At 41.2% G+C, this 19943-nt stretch overlaps 1 protein-coding gene across 5 annotated transcripts in view; it reads right to left on the bottom strand.

Moving 5' to 3' along the window:
- Positions 1-7283: 7283 nt before the first annotated feature.
- The window catches only part of LOC100115677 (relaxin receptor 1), a 276876-nt gene continuing 264216 nt past the window's right edge, over positions 7284-19943 (bottom strand). For 4 of the 5 annotated variants that reach the window (XM_032597905.1, XM_032597904.1, XM_031926776.2 and 1 more), the window contains 2 exons: positions 10914-10985; positions 8857-8975 (listed from right to left, as the gene is read on the bottom strand). In XM_032597905.1, the coding sequence (XP_032453796.1) occupies positions 8942-8975; positions 10914-10985 (106 nt within the window). In that variant the 3' untranslated portion in view covers positions 8857-8941. Of the gene's footprint in view, positions 7595-8856; positions 8976-10913; positions 10986-19943 lie in introns of those variants that run through there. The other variant, XM_031926775.2, reaches the window with a different exon arrangement.

Raw genomic sequence — 19943 nt, 5'->3', positions numbered from 1 at the left:
ACTAACCTTGAGTCATAACAATAACAAACCGGTGTAGTACCGTCTTGCTTCGGTCCGCCCTGTTCCGCGTTCCGCTGTGGTCGCCATGTCTAGCTCTCGCGAACTAATTCACATCTTACAAAATTTATTTCGTTAATTATTAAAAAATAAAATCTACATCTAACGATAATGTTTTTTGGTGGTTTTAAGCATTATTGGCCACGGCCTATGCGATGGAAGGGTAAAAAACATCCTGCCATACTTTTTTTTGCACTTATTATTTTTAGCCTCTGACAATTTTTTTACTGATAAATCCTATCGAACGGAGCAAACGACAGAAGCTAGAGCTAAGTTTACTCTAACTTTTCACTAAAAAAGATTTGTTTGCACCCCCGCTAATTTTGCTAAAATCACCAATTTAAGTATCTGTACGCTTGATCGTAGACATACTGTATAGATATACATGCGACTCTTTAATTATTACAAAGGCTACTTGATATATATTACAAATATAAAAGAATTTAAATCATATGTCCTGTTGACTCATCTGTTGTATTATAGACATAAAGAAGCTTGATTGCTATACACCCAACGTCAATAATTCTGAATAAAAAAACAGCCGCGCCATGTCTCATCAGGTTAAGTTAATTGATCAGCTAATGCGAGTAAACACTCTGTGCGGAGGGCGAGTACTCGAGCTTTTTTCTCATCTCACGGCTTGCAGCCGTTTCTCTACTGCTGCAAGGGTCGAATATGCATATGGTATGCAGTTACATGCAATTTTTGAAGCCCATGCTTAGTAGCCGACACTGGCAGAAAACCGCCTGTAGTTCCAAAATATTCTTATTCCAGGAAGATAATTATTCAATTGAGTTGGGCGCCATCACTAGCCAGCAACTGGATCGGATCTACCATAATATACCTAGTCTTAAACGCGGGCTCCAGTGGAAAGATATCTCCACCGTGGAGCAGTTGCTCAAGACAGCAGTCGAAGTCGAGGCCGCTCAAGCATGCAAAGCCTCGTATGGAGCACCTCCGAAGCCCGGTGTAGCAATCGTCCCCGAATGCGCCTTTAAGGGCGAAACGCCGATGACTGGCGGTAAAACGCCGGTGGCAGCCATGGGGTTTGCGGAGCAAACCGACACCCTGCCCTTACTGGTTGACGCCATAGGCAAGCTGTTCGACTCGAAGCTTGCAGCAATAGCGCAACCGGCGAAGCACGTTAACGCTGGAGGAGGCAGCAAGAAGTCAACCCCTCAGCGAGGACGCTCCGGACCTAGGAAAGAGAGAGGCAAGTCTCCTAGTCCGAAGCGCAAAAGCCAGAGGTCTGGCGAGAGTTCCGGTCAATCGGACCAAAGAGAGCAGAAGAAGCCAATAGAATGCTTCAAATGCCGTGGAAAAGGCCACATTGCTCGAGAATGTCCCTTGGGTAAGGGAAGCGGCAAAAAGGAGGAGTAGGCGAGATTACTGCTCCTCTTAAACCGCCGCGCAAGGAGTCTTCCCGAGAGGAGAGGCACGTGACGGAGGGCGTAGCCGATACCTCGCGCGAAACCTCAGGCGATTTGCATTTACAGGTGCGCGCTCAGATAGCTCTCGGCCTTCGGAAGGTAAACACAGGGCTTCGTTTGTACAATTCAAACGATGTAATGTAACGGGGTGTAAATTTGATCAACGAATAACTGGTTAAACGACTGGATCGCATTCCCTCGATGCGGCGGAGGACTCTCCGCCCGCGAAACACCTTCGTTGCATGCAGCTGTCTCAGCTGCTTCTGTTTTGCTGGGTCTACGCGACGCCTGGCGCGTGCTCGGCTGCTCAACTGCGTTAAATAAGTACTAATAAATAACGCCCGCGGAGGCGGCGGTATTCGCAGGAAGAAACAGGAATCAGAAGTAAGCGAGCGAGGTTTAGAAATGACGATAAATCACGTAAAATAATAAGACTAGGGTTATATTTGCTAGTCGCGAAATAAACGTGAGTTTACAATCATAAAATAATAATATGCGAGTCGCCAACAACTTTGCGACTCGCCGTGACGCCAGAATAATCACGCTCGCACGCGTATATCGTCGTGAAGGTCGCGCGCGCCGGATCACACTCGCACATACACTCTCTCCCATGCACTGCGCGTTACACAAACTTTCTCTCTCTCGTCGACGACGTTCCTAATCCTGGACAGGCTGTGAGACTTGGCCACTGCGCTGACCGCTAGGCAGGAGGATCAGGATTACCCGGACTCCGCGTCGCACTCACACACAAGATACAATTCGATCCGCTGGACACAGCACAGCACACGATATCACGAAAGTTTTTGAATTGTACGAGCGAAGTCCTGTGTTTACCTTCCGAAGGCCGAGAGCTATCTGAGCGCGCACCTGAAGGATTAGCCCACGCGCTCTCTCTCTCTCTCTCTCTCTCTCTCTATCTCTTTTGCGCCTATTCGCACGTGCTTATTATCGCGCGCGCGTGACTCTACCCTATTTCAGCGCTGTGCAGCGGTACTCACCGCTACGAGTTAGCCGCGGTGCTTAACTCATTACAACCCCCCCCCCCCCACCCCACCCTAGAATCGATCTATCGACCAGATGGCGATTCTATCCATTCCATCCGCGACGAACCGAAGCTTCGTGCATCGCGTCCGCGACCAGGAATCTGGGGATGCCAGGGCGATAAAAAAAACACATTATTACGGTGACTACCATTGTTGGGCTTTATTTGCGCGCGTTTTTCGCGGTGACGTTGACATGTTAGTAGGTGTCGTCGCATGCCCGCGGTTGCGCGAACCCTTAGGACAACCAGGCCTCCTCTTCTTGGTGTTGACCTCCACTCTAGGAGTCTCTAGCTTAGGTCTCACACGCCTAGCCATGTACGCCTTTTTCCTTGGCTGGCCTCTCTTCTTGGTCGTAGAGTTTACTACGACCACGTGCGTCTTTTTCGCTCGCTTCGGACGGTCGGCGACTTCGCTCGCTTCGAACGCAATATCGCTCTGTTCGCAGACAGAGTCTCGCTCGCTTTGCACTGGTACTTCGCTAGCACCCGTGTCTGCGCTCGCATTCCTCGGAGGTTGAGCGTCGCCATCTTCTTCGCTCTTCTGTGACTCTTCGTCCGACGCTCGCGCATAAAACGGCTTCAACTGCGCAGCTGGCGCAAGATCGATTTGCTCTCCCATTTCATCAACCAGTCGATACGTATTGGTACCGCGTATCTCCACTATTTTATACGGCCCAATATATGGTGGCGCTAGTTTCGCGGAGCGCTGCTCCGCTCCGGAAGACAGCACGTGATTTCGCCTCGTCTTTAGGTCTCCTACTTTGTATGTCGCCCGTTTACGCTTGGCATCAAAATAGCGCTTCTGATGATCTTGCGTGCTCTGCGTCCTTTGCGACGCTTGCTCGCGCAGCTGGGATAAGTTCCACATTCGATCGTGCCATGCATCGATCGCGCGTCGCTGTAATTCTTCTTCTGCGGCGGCGTCCTGCTCGCGCCTCGCTATAGAAGGCTTCCTCGGTTGAGTCCCGTACATCAGGATCGCCGGACTCACGCCTGTCGAGGAATGGGGCACGGTATTATACCCGAAGGCGATGTCGCTCAATCGCTCGTCCCATGTGTTATGGTTCTCCTCGATGAGCGCGCGCACCATGTTATTTATGGTGCGATTCAACCTCTCCACTGGGTTCGCCTGAGGGTGATAAGGTGGCGTCAACTCATGTCGCACGCCTTGTTCTCTGAGGTATTGATCAATGGCCTTATTTTTGAATTTTGTGCCATTGTCCGTAAGGAATACGTCTGGCGCACCGTACCGCAAGAAGACTCGCTCTCGGAGATGCTGCAGGATTGTCTTCGCGTTCGCCCGCTTAATTGGAATGCACTTTATTCAGCGGGTGAACAAGTCTTCGAATATGAGAATATATTCGTTTCCTCGAGCGGTCTTTGGTTTCGGCCCCATGGTACCTCCCGCTATGATCTGCCATGGCCGAGTAATCACTCGTTTTCCCATCAGGCCGCTTGGCGAGCGCTGCTCAACTTTGCATTGCTGACAAATGAAGAATCGTTGAACATACTCAGCGACGTCGGTGTACATACCGGGCCAGTAATAGTACATTGCGACGCGCGCACAAGTTTTCTCACGCCCCTGGTGACCGGCTGATGGCTCGTCGTGACACTCTCGCAAGATCTCTGCTCGCTTTTCTTATGGCACGACGATTTTCCATGCCGTATCGTCATTCATAGACGCTGGCAATTTCTCATCCGAGCACAAGTAGTACAGCTGCCCGCCGTACATCTTATACAGCGGATATTTGCTTGGATGCAGCTGTATCTCACGGACCTTTTCGCAGTACCATTCGTCCTGGGTTTCGCTTGCCCATCTGACTGCCTCGACTGGTACTGCGTCTTCTTCTTCGAAACGTACGGTTGGATTTAGGCAGGATGATGTCCAGCATTTGCGCGTCCCTCCTAAGTAACCCACGAACTGGGCGCCCATATAACGGGGTGAGACTTGATGCGAGAGGAGAAAATCACAAAAGGAGATGCTGGGACCGAGAATCGATCCGGCGCTCCCGAGATCTCCAGGCGCGTGTGCTACCACTTGAGCCAACGCCGCCCTATTTCGTCACTCTCTATCCTGCCTCGATTATCGGCGTGGCGAGGGACGTTGTTCCTCGTTACAATATATACACACACGCACACACACACACACACATATATATATATATATATATATATATATATATATATATATATATATATATATGCTATTATTAGCTGTATAAGTTTTGTACCCATCCTCACCATTCTGTATCTTAGTATTATAATTATGATTTTTCCTCTAAAAAGTTATGCGATCCTTAAAGAAATTGTCTAATATTTATAGCTTGTAACGGGGCAACTGGACTTGTGCACGGTAGCTGCAAAGTCGCCGCCGTGTCACCGAGCGGTTTATAACTACGATATCTAATACGCCACGGCTCTCTCTCTCTCTCTCTCTCTCTCTCTCTCTCGATGATGCTGGAGTCGTCGACGGACGTTAGCCGTCGGTACAATGACGTCTCAGTACAATGCAGCCGAGTTGCCCGCGAATACAAAATGCATGGCGAGTGTAGCTAGCCGCGCTTTCTCCGCGTTCAGGGTTTCTCGACTGTCAACGGCGACGACGATACCGTGACTCTTTCCCGGTCTAACCCTGCCGAGTTCGTGAGCGGAGGAGAGGAAGGACGTGCTTCTAGGGTTGACAACACGAACACCTTATGACGTATTAATAAGTCGTGTATTGAAATAAAGTTAAGTTACAATAGATTGCACGCGGTGCGCGGGAGGACTTATTTTTGATAGACAAGCCGAGCGTTCGGTGGCACGAACCTCGACTTTGGCGTCTGTAGTTCGCGTGGGTATTAACTCAGTAAATGGAAAATAGGCAAGGAGGCATCCTTTCTAGCCTGGCTGCACAGCTCCTTCGTGGTCTGGATGCGGGTGCTGCTCGATCTCGCGTCCGCGCGATCGATGAGGACACAGAATGGTCTCGGCCTTGTAAGTCTTGGCTTCTCGTCTCAACGATGCTCCTTCCCGAGTATATATTATCAGTTGTGCGCACGTATCAACAGTTTGCTAGCCCGAATTTGTCTGACTTCACGCGCGGCCTCCCGCGCGCACCTCTCCGCAAGACTTGGCAACACCGCGCTCGGCTGCCGAGCCATCATCCCGCAACCAAACGAGCGCGCGCGATACAAATTCGCGGCCGCTCGTTACAAGCTTACAAAAATGTTTAACACTTGACATTTTTAAAACTGATTTCACTACATTCATTAGCGTATATTGATAAAAATACAGAAAACTTTTGTAAGCTATAAACATTAGACAATTTCTTAAAGGATTGCATAACTTTTTAGAGGAAAAATCATAATTATAATACTAAGATACAGAATGGTGAGGATGGGTACAAAACTTATACAGCTAATAATATATATATATATATATATATATATATATATATATATATATATATATATATATGTGTGTGTGTGTGTGTGTGTGTGTGTGTGTGTGTGTATATTATCGAAAATTAACTGCAGATTATATATCAAGAATCGAGTAAAATTTTAAAATGTTGTAGAATTCAAGTATATGGTTATCATTTAATTGACTTTTAGAATTAGAATGATTTCCAAATCCTTTCAAAATAAGTACATGTATTGTATCATAAATGTATCATAAATTGTCGTAGAACAGCAAATAATCTATTTTCCATTTTCATTTTTATCACATAATTTTTCACCTCTTTTTTAAACAAATGTCACATCGACAGTAACGAATTGACGCAGAAAACTATAAAATTTTAATACATAACAAAATCACGTCAATGTTCTCGCCAGTGATAAATAACTATATGCATGGATAACTTTTTCGATAATATAAAAATTTCACGTTGCATACTAGATAATAATGAGACATCATATTTTTCTATATTTACTAAAACTTTAGCGTCTTCATTTTCTCGATAATCAGTGATTAAATAATCAATTTAATTTGGCGGCAAAAATTTAGAAAAATTAAAATTCGAAAAAATAAAAGCATGAAAGGCAAAAATTAAAAAACTAAAAATAAGAAATTAAACAATTTCTAAAACGAAAATGTTGAATTGAAATATTAGAAAATTTAACGTAACAGGGGTTTAAAGTATTTTTTTTAATTACAATTAATTTTTTTAACTGTTGTCACGTGTGGATACACGTCACGGGTATCTAATTGCTATAAGAGAGCGAGTAGAAGAGTGCAATGCGGTGGCGGCCGTGGAGCGATGATAGAACGTTTGCCTTGCAAGCCAGAGGATCTCGGTTCAAGCCCGGGATCCGTCACTTTTTCGTTGCACTCTTCACTCGTAACACTGTCATAGTTTGTTAACATTTTCAGTTTCAAAAGTTCACCTTTTATCATAAATCAATGCGTAATTTTCGTGTTTCAAATCTTCATTATTTAAAATTTTGACTCCCCCCCCTTAGGAATTGATATTAAGAAAAAAGATCTTAACAAAACTTGAATTTTATCACTATTGCAATATATATTTTAACCAAGCGACATTAGGAGTGGGGTGAATCCCACTAGTTCAAATTAAAATCCCTGCATTCATACAAAAGCTACAGATGTACAAAGTATCCTCTTTGAATTTGAGCCCAAAAGAACCATTCGTTCAGTTGGAATCCTACGAACAGTGAAAAAATTCACAAAACATTGCACCAAGTGCCCCAATGAGCCAGTAGGGATAATTAAGGTTTTAGCACGGTAAAGTTAAACGGTATTTATACTAAATATCACTAAAAAAAATTTCAAATGATTTATTATAATTTTGTCATTTTTACTCATAATTTTTTTTTTAAGGATTTAAATGCGTTGTGTCCCCTTAATGAATATCGATGTTTATTAATTCAATAATATTATAGAGCAAAAATACTAGGCTATGTGAAAGGTACAATGTGTAACTGTGTTGGAATATATAATAAGTATATCGAGAAACTGTAGACTCTTCTGGCTGATGGCCTTCTCGTACTTATTGGCTTCTTGCTGGTTCGATTGCTTATGAACCCTCAAACCCTATCATAAAACCCCAGGTCAGTTTGTCCTTCTTTGAGGGTTGATGACGGTGGTGGGGGCGTATAGCAGATATTGCGTGGATATCGTTGAATTCCAACAGATTATTATTGATTTATTATTATTCACCATTAGCACTTTTTGATTTGTTAAGTAAAAAACTAATAATAGAGACAGATGTGCGTGATAATAAGAGAGTTTATTCTTTGATGATGAAAAAAGGGGTTCCCAAGCGTAGCATCGTCATTACCCTGGTAGAAATTAACCCATTAAAAACCAGGCAAAACCTGGCAGAGATATCGAGAAACGAACTGTGCCATCCTTTGCTTAACCAAAAAAAAATACCCGTGTTTTTTCTTTTGTCGATTACAATTGTTTGTAACAAATTATTTAAACAAATAACCCAAAATGTCGTCATTTTGCAAAACTGAATGCGGATATCAATTCTACGGGCAAAACACGACAAAAACCTATGTAACGTTTTTTGTCAGAGTTCAATTTGTTAGTGTAAAATAAGGATAAACAATCGTGCGCAAAGTAGTAAAAGTTTCAATAAGTTTCCGAGTTATGAATCCAAAAAATAAGCTTATCCAATTGTAGCATGCAACACTACGGTATTCCGCAGGTCTACATCTAATACGGATGAGAAGGATGATTTACATGTGAATAGTTTGTTCCTGTTTTAGACTAATAAATTGAACTCTGACAAAAAAACGTTACATAGGTTTTTGTCGTGTTTTTGCCCGTAGAATCGATATTCGTATTCAGTTTTGCAAAATTACGACTTTTGGGTTATTTGTTTAAATAATTTGTTACAAACAATTGTAATCGACAAAAGAAAAAATACGGGTACTTTTTTTGATTATGCAAAGGATGGCACAGTTCGTTTCTCGATATCTCTGCCAGGTTTTGCCTGGTTTTTAATGGGTTAATATAGAAACTGGCAAGTTCTTAGGATTTTAACACAAGAACTTGCCAGTTTTTAGGTTAATTTCTACCAGGGTACACACAAAGTTACAAAAATAAGATATATCGTACGAAAGAAAAACAATGCTATTAAAGTAAAGACTCGCGTTTACTTTTAAATTTCAACACTGTAAGACTCGACTTCAAGCATAAGAATAGAAATGTGTGTTTGTACACATACTACAATAAAGTTAAATTATAAATAACATTTTAACAGCACTCATTTCCCATGCTACCTAAAAAATTAATTTGAAATTTTAATAAATTAAAACCGAGCGACGTTAGGAGCGAGGTAAATGACGCTAGTTTTGTGTTAAATGATGAACAACATTTTTCATTTAAATTTTTTTTAAATTCGCACATTCATAACCTAAACACATGTTTCTTAAGCATTTCGATCAAAGTAAAAGTGCCTTTAAAAGCCTAAATCTTCATTCAGCCTGCGGTAGCTGTAAAAATGAAAATCATGAATTCTGGGCTTCGTTGACTTGTACCTGGAATATAGCATATACAAGCATTGCTTTTTGTTTTTTATAATGTTTCTTAGTTTTTAATTATTTCACATTTTAAGGGTGTATCCGCCCCATTAAATTCAAGTGGGTCTTGTTTTATAATTGATGCATTCAGTGAAAGTTCACTCCTTATTTCTTCTGATTTTCTTTGTTTGATTTCAGCAATAAACAATCTCGCTACGTCGTTTATAGTCTTTCGTCATCAATTTTCGAGGTTAGTCTGTCGCTATGCTCTGGACAAATTATTAGACTCCCACTAATGATTTTAAACTACGTCGGTTTTTCGGTCAAACAATTACGATTATATGCTGCAGCACAAATAATACAAACTAGTGTCGTAGTTGTTTTTAGCGTGTGACAAGAAAAATTACCAACGCACTTGTTGGGAGGCATCCGCTCTCCCGCCACGGTAAACTGGATTTATTGCACATAATAGCGTTTTGTTTATAATTAAGGGAACACAACACTTTTAAATCCCGAAAAAAAGAAATATGAGTAAAAATGATAAAATTAAAGTAAATCATTTGGCATTTTTTTTAAGTTGTATTTACTATAAATACCTTTAACTTTGCTGTGCTGAAACCTTAATTATCGCTGCTGGCCCATGGTGACACTTGGTGCAATGTTTTGTGAATTTGTTCACTGTCCGTAGGATTCCAAGTGCACAAATGGTTCTTTTGGGCTCAGATTTAAAGAGGATACTTTGTACACCTACAGTTTTGGTAGGAATGCAGGGATTTTGTTTTGAATGCTTAGAAATGATTTAGCGATGAAAATACTGAATTTTTTCTTTTTTTCGCTTATTATGCCACCTTTTTGGGTATAAAACATTTTCTAAACATTCAAATTAAAATCCCTGCATTCACACTAAAAATACAGGTGTACAAAGTATCCTCCTAGAATTTGCGCCAAAAATAACTATTTGTACACTTAGAATCCTACGGACAGTGAACAAAGTCACAAAACATTGCACCGAGTGCTACAATGGGCCAGCAGGGATGATTAACGTTTTAGCACAGTAAAGTTAAAGGTATTTATACTAAATATCACTAAACAAAATTTCAAGTGATTTACTTTAATTTTGCCATTTTTAATCATATTTTTTCAGGATTTAAAGGTGTAGTGTCCCCTTAAATAAATAGTGAGTATGTACATTTACAACCTCCCAAAACCAACATTTACCGATTGTTGAAAAATACCGAGTTTAAATAAAAGAGAATCGGGAAGACGAAAAATTCAAGAAAAGTCCCAAACTAATTTTCAATCTTAATTTATTAACATCCCAATTTTAATTTATTAACTAAAGGCGCAATTCTCCCAGCAAAATGCTATGGTAATTTAAAAGATCTAATTTAAAGCTTTGAAATAGAATACTAGCATAAATAAGGGATCAGAAAATAAAATAGAATATAGAATTCGAAGTATAGTAAGGTCGCGGTACTTGCAACGGCACAGTGTATAAAACTTATACTGTGTGTATACTTTATTTTGTGTAGTTTGCAAGAATTGATTTGTGTAGAATTCGCGCGGTGTTTCAGAAGGTAAATATCCTTGATTGTCTAATTCAACGAATTATAAGAAATATTATACAATTTATAAAGATTGCATCTCTATACAGAAAGTCGTATAGATTAGCTCACGCGCATCATTCAAGCAGCACGATCGACAAACAAGGGAGCAGGAAAAACAAGCCAAAATCGCCCCAATCTTGATACGCACACGTTTCTCCAAACCCTCGCTTCGATCTCTTTATCACGTTTCCGTTTCAAGGGCTGCGTATTTATAGGTGCATGCTCATGTATGCAGTTTTCTCATCACTTTGTTATTAACAGCATAGGTAGAATATGATTTACTGTTGATGAGTTGTATACTTACAGGCTGGAAAGACTTTGGACGGGATTAAAGAGGCCTAGAGGTATTCTCGTAATCCTATTATTCATCAGATTTCTGTGTGCATGTGTAGTAAATTATTAGAAAAATAACACTTATAAGATGTATATATTGGAAGAATGTGCGAGAAGACGAGAAGGATCGAGAAATCTTGATATTGTCTTAAGGAGAAAATTTCGTCTTGGAAGCGAGATATCATCCCAAAATCGAAATCTCGCTTTTTTAGCAAAAAATTTTTAATTCATCTCAAATTTCGTTTCGTGTCAAATACATTGATATGCTCGTGCATTTATTGGTCTGATCACAAAGAATATAGACGACACTCGTGGCAGGAGTGATGGCACATATTTTGAAAGATTTGAATCTAACAAAGATTTGAAAGGAGAAAATTAAGAATTGTTATATAACGAAAAATTACAAATTTTAAGTCCTAAAATATTAAAAAGATATAATTATAAAAAATTAAATTTTGCAATTATTACAAATATCCATTTTGCAATATTTCAACTAAAAATATCCCTTTTATAATATTTTAATTTAACTTTGGTTTTAAAATTTTTTTTCATTTTAAAATTTTAGTTTAAATTTTTAATTTCTCATTTTTTAATATTTTTTACCTCATTCACGTGGCAGTTCCAGAAAAACATTATTGATAAGATTAATATAGGTGATCTCTTGTATTACTTTTTTCTTTTTAATAGAACGTATAGATTGCATTAAAAATGACGATCTAGCAACATCAATCTCAGCAAAATTTTTTCTCGTCTATCTAATTTTTCGTTTAAAAAATTAGCTTAGATATTTGTTAATAGCATCAATTAAATGTTTATGAAGTGCAAACGGAATATGCGTATATAATATTGATTTTTGTAACGCATGCATGAATTTTGCGTTTTTTAGACCTAAAAGTGGCTCTAAAATGACCTTTTTTGAGCAGCTTGAATACAAGCTTTTTTTGCCTGCTTTTTGAAAAATTTGTAAAAATGATTAAAACATGTACTGACACATACATAAATACAGTAATAAGTAGATAGGCTATAGGCATACTAGCTCGCACGGATCCTAGATCACCCCCTCTCCTATGAAAGTGATACAGTTCCCGAAGAGGGAGGGAGATTGAAAAAAATATTTGTGGTAGGTTCATGCCCCTCCCTTATATTCCCTCTCCCCAAGCAATTAAGAAACCGTACTGTGCCCATATTGGTCTCTCTTTTTCCTCCTATACCTCCTGCACCGACCATTCAATAAGGAAGTTTATAATTTTTAAGTATTAATTTTTGCATACATATCAATACAGCTCTACACGATTATTTTGTTTTAATAAACCTCGTGTTAAATGTCACTTTCTTACAAATTTTTTAAAAAATTAGTCAAAATATATGCAACATTGTCATTTACCTACCACATAAGTTTTTAAATTATATAAAATAATTTAAAATTAAAATAATTATATAAATAATATTACTTAACAAGATAAATATTTGTGATATTCTTCAATAAAGTTGCGTGCTTTAACACAGAGCCTTATGGAGCCGTAGCTCTTATACGCACATTTTCATTTATAGCGCTGAAACTCTTTTTTAGATGTTTTAAAAAAACTAGTATAATGTAAGCAATAATATTTGGAAGAGGATTTTAAAAATGTTATAGCTCGAGCTTTATTATTTTTAAATATATAGAAAGTACCCCACTAAAGCGAACTTTTACGCGCTGAGAGCGAGAAAGTCAAAGCACTGTTGAGACATGGCAACGCTTCAGCCCCTTGAACTACGCTTTTTTTGAACGCGTCGCAATATCGTGCCTGCCCTCCGACCCTGCTCTCTCGAGTTCTTCTCCTTTCTATCCCCCCGGCGCCCGGGCTTCTAGCTGTGTTGAAATCTTAAGAAAATGTCCTATCTTTTTTCTCGCCTTGTCTGCTTTACCTCCGCGGCGTATCGCTGTCCACATCAGAGACAAAAATTGAGAGAAAACGTATTTCAAAAATCAAACATATAAAATATCGAAACTAGTCAGTCATCTGGCTCCAAAATTCAACCAGTTCTAAGTTAGGACATAGATGCACATTTTAGCTTATCATATTCGGCCGTTTAAGCAAAAGTGGCTCATCTGGTGGTAGAATTTATAAGTGCTGTAAGTTATACCAAAAAATCTGCATATCTGTATATATTACATCGCAATTATATACAGATATACTTTTCCTAAAATACCTCGTGACTTAGTATAACTTAGCGCACCGACAAAAGCGCCCTCAAACGGACGTTGGACGTCCGAACAGATCCATTCCTGAGTTATGGTGGAGATCAAATTTGAGAAAGACAATTATTTGTTAAATTAGACACGTTAATAAATCCAGAATGTGACGGGCAATCGTACTCAAAATTTAATGAGTTCTGAGTACAAGCATAGTTGAAATGCATACTAAATTTCAGCATACATCCATGCATAAATTTTTTTTAAACGGATTTTTATTTTTTGGGCTCATAAACATTGAAAACATCAAAATCTTTAATGCGGAAATTTGCAACGTTATAAAGCTTTCTCTTTCTCTTTCTCTTCACTTGAGAAAGTGCAAGAAAATATCAAAAAGGATCAGAAAGTATAAAAAATTTTAAAAAGTATCGAAAAGTATCAAAAAATGTCAAAAAGTATCAAGAGTATCGAAAAATGTCAAAAAGTATCAAGAGTATCGAAAAAAAGTATCAAAAAGTATCGAAAAATGTCAAAAAGTATGAAAAAAAATAATAGAAAAGTTTATGCACGACTGGGATCCATCGTTGGACAAAATAGGATTAGAACAAGGAGAGGGAAGGAGGCAATGGAAGGGGGTAAAATTGTGGTGGGACTGGTGGGAAATGAGCGATATGAATGGACGGACGTTGATAAGGAGCAAAGCGAGCAAGACTCATCTAACTTTATAAGTAAGTTCTGTTTCTCAGTTCTCTTTGAATTCGCACTATTGAGACATTTTTCACTAACATAAATTCTTATTTTATATTTTTCAGATGGGATCCATCCGCACTCAACAAGATTGCTGAGCACGAGTTTTTGCCTAGGAAGAAAGTCACAGACTTAGAAAAAGATCATCAGTACATGGTGACTGCACGCAAGGAGGTCAAGACAAGGTTCGACACAAAGGTTGTGGCCGAAATCGATGGCAGCTTTCAAATATTTTTGCCAGAAATGATCACTTCAGCACTTTTGTAAGATCAAGGACTTTTCTATAATCTCTCAAATACGGCGAAAAACTCAGTTTATTTATCATATCTGGGTGGAACTTCTTTTAAGTTCATTACTTTCTAAAATAATGAAATACAAAGATTGATTATTTTTAAAACTATTTATTTGTTCAAACTTGTACATAATAAACATGAATAAATACAGCATTAAACACAGTTACTGTTTTCTTATTTATTTATATCCTAGACAATTCAAACAATCTCATTTTTATCTATCTCCCCCCTAACAGGCCGGAGTGCTACGCGAAAGTCGAAGTAGGTCAGTACGTATGATGGTACGGCAGTGTTAAACATGTTTCGTAAGAAACAAGCAGTGAAATACTTCCTGTGTCCGGCAGTGGTGAGCCACTGTAGCTCCCGCCTGTATGGGGAGATGTGCTCATCTCTCCTTACACCATAGATGTACCGAATTCTCGTGTTCTCGAGCCTCTGTAGTTTTAAGTCGAGTTCCTGCGTCAGGTCACAGTATACAAGAGAACAGTAGTCTATAAGGGGAAACAGGAGCGCTTGCGCAATCTGAGATTGGTACTTTTTCTGAAAAAGTAAAGCCTGTACATTAGCGAGCAAGAACGCTTACACACTTGTGTAACGTGCTCCTTCCACGCGAGTTTAGAGTCAAGCACAAATCCCAGATTACGCACAGAAGATTTAAAGCTGACCTGGACACCCCCGATATTAATGAAAGTGTTAGCTGTTAAGGGAAGTTCATTTATGTAGTAAGGGGAGCCCAGGACAATTGCTTTGGTTTTATTAACATTGAGTTTAAGCCTGTTTTGCGCAGCCCAGCGCATTATCCTCTCAGCATTAGCACTCATCTTGTTTGATAAAGAATCGAGCTCCTCGTGGTGGCATTGACTGTAAATTTGCAAGTCATCCGCATAGATAAGATGGGAAACATCGGAATCAAGACAGAAACCGATGTCATTGATGTACAATGCGAACAGCAAGGGACCTAATACGGAGCCCCGCGGGACGCCGATGTTAAGACGCCGCGGAGAGGAACGCTCGCTATTGTCACCAACGACGGCCTGCTCTCTCCTAGTGAGATAGGAAGCAAACCAGCGGATGACCTGCTTAGAGAAGCCGAAGGTGGATAGCTTTCTCAGGAGCCGGACGTGACATACAGTGTCAAACGCCTTGCTAAAGTCAAAGAGGAGAAGTGTCACTTTCTTTTTGTTTATGTCGACCCTGACATCATCAGTTAGCTTAATTAGGCCAGACTGAGTGATGTGGCCAGTGCGGAAGCCTGTTTGAAAGTTGTCTAGTAAGAGTCTTGATTCAAGGTATTGTGAGACTTACCTGTGCACCAGCCACTCCAGGGCCTTGGAGAGAAAGCAGAGAAGTGAAATCGGACGTCAGTGAGTCAGTGCTGTTGGTGAACTAACTTTGTTGAGTGCACGCACAAGCGACAATTTCCAGGCAGATGGGAAACAGGGTTCGCTCAGAGACAGGTTGAAAATATGACTTAGTAGGGGAGCAAGAACTGGCAATGCTTATGATATGACAACCTGAGGGATTCCGTCACTTCCCCTGGCCTGAGTATCGAAGTGCGATACTGCAGCCAACGCATCCGATTCCGTTATGGTGCTGAACTCGGAATACTCCGGGAGGTCAAGACTTTCCAGGGTGAGAAGATAATCCTCAACAGCAGGATCTAACGGATCATTGGAAATCGAGCTGAAATGCTTGTTTAGTTCATCTGTGCTAAAACGAGATGGTGAAGGGTCCTTGGTGGCAGAAATTCCAAGTTTCTCCAGCTCTCTCCAGATCTCGGCAATATCAGTCAAGGTTGACAGGCGTGAATAGTAATAATTCAGCCTGGCTTCCTCGACTTGTTTGTGAGCATTGTCTCTAGCTAGTCTATATATGCGGAGATCCGAATCGAGCCTGGAGTTCCTGAAATGCCTGTAAAGTCTATCTCTCTCAGATACAAGGTCACGAAGAGCCGTGGTGAACCATGTGAGCCGGGTGACGATGTCTTCTTGGTGTCACAGTCCGTAATGGGGCGAGATGATTGATGGCGTTAGTGAGGTTAGCGTTAAGTCTGGATATGCATTCGTCGAGTGATGAAGAGGTGAGGGATGACCAGTCACATGCGCTAAGAAAGTCCCTTAGCTTCTCGGCGCTGATTCCTTTAAAGTCTCTATAAGAGTATGTATGTGTTAGGTACGTATCGTGGAATCTGTACGTCGAGAGTGGCCGTGATAAGGTCATGTCCGTTGATGAAAGGTGAGTTTGTCTTCCAGTATGATAGCAGGCGATCCTGCTCGTATCAGAACCCTGTTTGTGGTGCGTGGCACCATAGGGAACAGATGAAAGGGAGTTTTCATCAATGAAGGCCTTGATGAACTTGGCATCTTCAGATGAAGAAAGTTGGTCAGAGTTGAAGTCTCCCTTTATGACCTTCATGGAATATTTGTGCATGTGGGTTGTTAGTTGGTCTATGAAGTTAGAGCCTTGGAAGAATGAAGCATGAGGTGGACGATACACAACCCTCACGAAGATAGGAGAGACTCCCTTTGCCGATACCTCACAGAAGAGATATTCACGCTTGCCTGGCTTGCCAGACCATTCACCGTCAGATGATGAAATAACGCTAACTGTAAGTGATTTGTGTATGTAGAGGGCCACACCTCCTCCGTTTCTGTTTCTGTCTCGTCTGTACAGTAGGTAGTCGTCTAGTGAAGGGATGGACGTTACCTTGTCGCTCAACCAGGTCTCAGTAACAGCTATTACGTGTAATGGAGAGCGAGTGGATAAGAAAAGCCTGATCATCTCAATGTGACCCATAAGCGAATTCGCATTAAAATGACTTGTATACCTTCGGACAGAGATACCTTAGAACCAGATGAAGACGTGGCAGATGAGCTTGATGATGAGTGTGGGGGAATGATGTGTGTGTGTGTTGTAGCCTCAGTGTTGAACGATGTTGGCAGCGGGCGGAAACCAGGCTAAAAAAGTCTCCAGCTCGGCGTTGGTGTTGATGATGGTAGCACACTCGCTGTCATCGTTGCAGCGCATGTAAAGTCTTCCTTCTTTGACGAACGTTCTGCAGCCCTGCCTCTTCTTGGCCTCCAGCCTAGCCCTTGTACGCAGTTTATGGACGTCTGAGGGGAGCAGCTCGTTGATGTTTATGAGTCCTTGATGGTCAGGACTCAGAGCTTTAGCCTCCTCCAGCAAGGTAGCGTCCAATTCGCTAGTGTGTAGCTTGCGTTTCCAGGCTTTGGCGATGACAATCGAGCGTGCAGCACTTGAAGATAGGGTAACGGCTAGTGGTGGCAGTCTGCCGTCACCCCTGGCGGAGCTGTTTGTAGCATCAAGCCTCCTCATGGTCCTGACGGATGCTACGTCTCTTCTAAGGACCGTGGGGCCAAGCGCGTTCATAACTGAGAAAGCGAGGAGGTGCAGCGAGGTTTCACGGGTACAGTGCAAACCTGTGACAACGACCACACAGTTCGAGGTCTGCTCCTGGCGCCTCTTGACCTCGGCCAATTTACTGCGTACGCTGAAAATCTCCGCAGTGTTGGACACAGTGCTGCCGTTGTCCTGCTGCATTGTCGGGCTCCTCGATGACAGATCTTGGGTTTGTTCCTGCAGCTCGGTGATGGTGGACTCAGCATTGTTTATGCGAGTTTTGAGTGCAGGCAGCTCATCGAGGGCCTTAAGTCGCTTCTCCAGCGGGCCCAGACGCTGCTCAATTTTAGAAATCCTCTCCGACACGATGTTCTGGGTCTTGAGGGCCTCCATTTGAGCATTCCGCATGTCGTCCAGTGCTCCGCGAATGTCCCTCAAAGCGGCCTCAACGGACAGCGTAGGTGTTGTTACTCCGGCCGAGCGGGTTGGTGAGGGATTTCTCGATGTGTTGGCTGATTGTGGTGCTGACCTCGTCTTCTTATTCACCGGCTGCTGTTGTTGCAGTTACTCCCGTTGCTGATGTTGTGGCAGAGGTGGATTTAGTCCTCAGTTTGGCACCCTTGGCGTTGCTGTTGTCTGCACACGAGGAACAAGCTATAATCTGCCTGTCGTTCACCTCGATAGTCTTAATGTTGATGGTGTTTTAGCACTTGACCTGGTAGTACAGACCACAAAATTCACACTTTTTGGGGTCTTTGTGCTGTATGGGTTGTTTACACCTGCTGCATGGCTGAAAGGCACTTCCACACTCTTCTCGCCGTTTGCACTCATTTTGCGTCGATAACTTACTAGCAGTCGGTAAAGCAGATATTTGTAGGATGATGATAAGTTATCGACGAAGTGAAAGAGTAGGCGTTGTGACTCTTGCGGCTAGATGGAGCGTTAGTGGAAAGAGCGTGAAAGTACCGACCTCGATCAGTCTGAAGTCGCTTTGAAAGTTCTCCCACGATGCAGCAGATGTCGCCTCGATGTTGATTGCGGAGAGAAAGAGACGCCGTGCAAGTGAGGAAACAAGCCAAGCCAAGCCAAGCAGATTTGTAGGTTAGGAGCCGTGTAGAAAGTTTGCAGTAGAAAAGATGACAGAGAAAAATTGCAGAAAGAATTGCTTCGGCGATTTATGTATCGACGTGAAGGTTGCAAAAAGGAGCGTGCAACTATCTACAACAGAAGAGGGCCCGAAGGCAAGATGCAGCAGAAAAGCAGTACAAAAAAATGATGGATCAGAGACGCGCTCGAGCTCAAGGCTAGGTATTGAGTAAAAAAGGGGTAAGGCTCCAAGCTGGTATAACGTAGAGGAGGCTCAATGCACGTATAAAGTAGATGCGTGACCGATATAGCTTATGTAAAAAAATTATTTATCGTTATTTATATATAAACATAAAAGTAGGTCACCCATTATGACGATAACACACTTATCGCTTGTTTATAACAGTAGCTGTCGTAAATCATGCTTATTGACCAACTTATCTATTGTTTATACAACAATTAGCTCTAACTGTTGACATAATTATGGGATCATAAATCATGTTAATTGACCTAATCAGCTACTGTTTACATAAACAAGAGCTTCTGTTTACATACACATGTGCGACCGGGCAGGGGACTATTAACGTCACTCTAAGCCACGCCGAGTCTCTCTATACCAGCCCATATACTACTCGCACTTGTATCGAATTACACTATTTCCTATCGCTGCTCAAATTTTTATATTATGATCATAGAAACTTTCCGTTCGCATCATTATACATTGAGTACATGCTGTTGAACAATGGCTGCTTTATGTAAGTTTTTTTGTGTAGATGAGATGGATTAGATAGCCCGGAAAACATTTTAAGAAGATCGATCATAACATTATCATTGTTCCAGCATTCTACATGTCCTAGAGACCCGAATGGAAAAATTCAATAGCACGATAAGGCAACTAAACAGTAGAACTTTGTTGAATTTTAGTATAATCATGTACGTTTGCGTACGTTTTCGTACGTTTACGTGCGATTTTGTTAATATTCGAACATCTTCGTTGCGAACGCAAACGTACACGAATGTACGCATATGTACGGAAAAATATACGAGTGTATGAATAAAATAAATATTTAAAACGCAAAATTCTAATCAGTCTTATAATAACCAGTATAAAAACTTAACGCTTATGAGAAGAAAGAGCCAGACACCACCTAGGGGCTGCAACAATCATTATTTTTCTTAGTTTACTATAGTTTCACACGTTTACCTACGCCTGCGTACGTTCGTATACGTTTCTGTATTATGCTATATAAAATGTTAGAACCTTAGACAAAATGTACGCGAACTTACGTGAACATACGGTATCGTACAAAAATCTACAGCAGCGTCCCGAAATATAACA

The sequence above is a fragment of the Nasonia vitripennis genome, chromosome 3 (assembly GCF_009193385.2).
Source record: "Nasonia vitripennis strain AsymCx chromosome 3, Nvit_psr_1.1, whole genome shotgun sequence".
In the NCBI taxonomy this organism is placed as follows: Eukaryota; Metazoa; Arthropoda; class Insecta; order Hymenoptera; family Pteromalidae; genus Nasonia; species Nasonia vitripennis.
The sequence above is the reverse complement of the archived record's forward strand: the minus strand, read 5'-3'. Positions and strand labels throughout refer to the sequence as shown.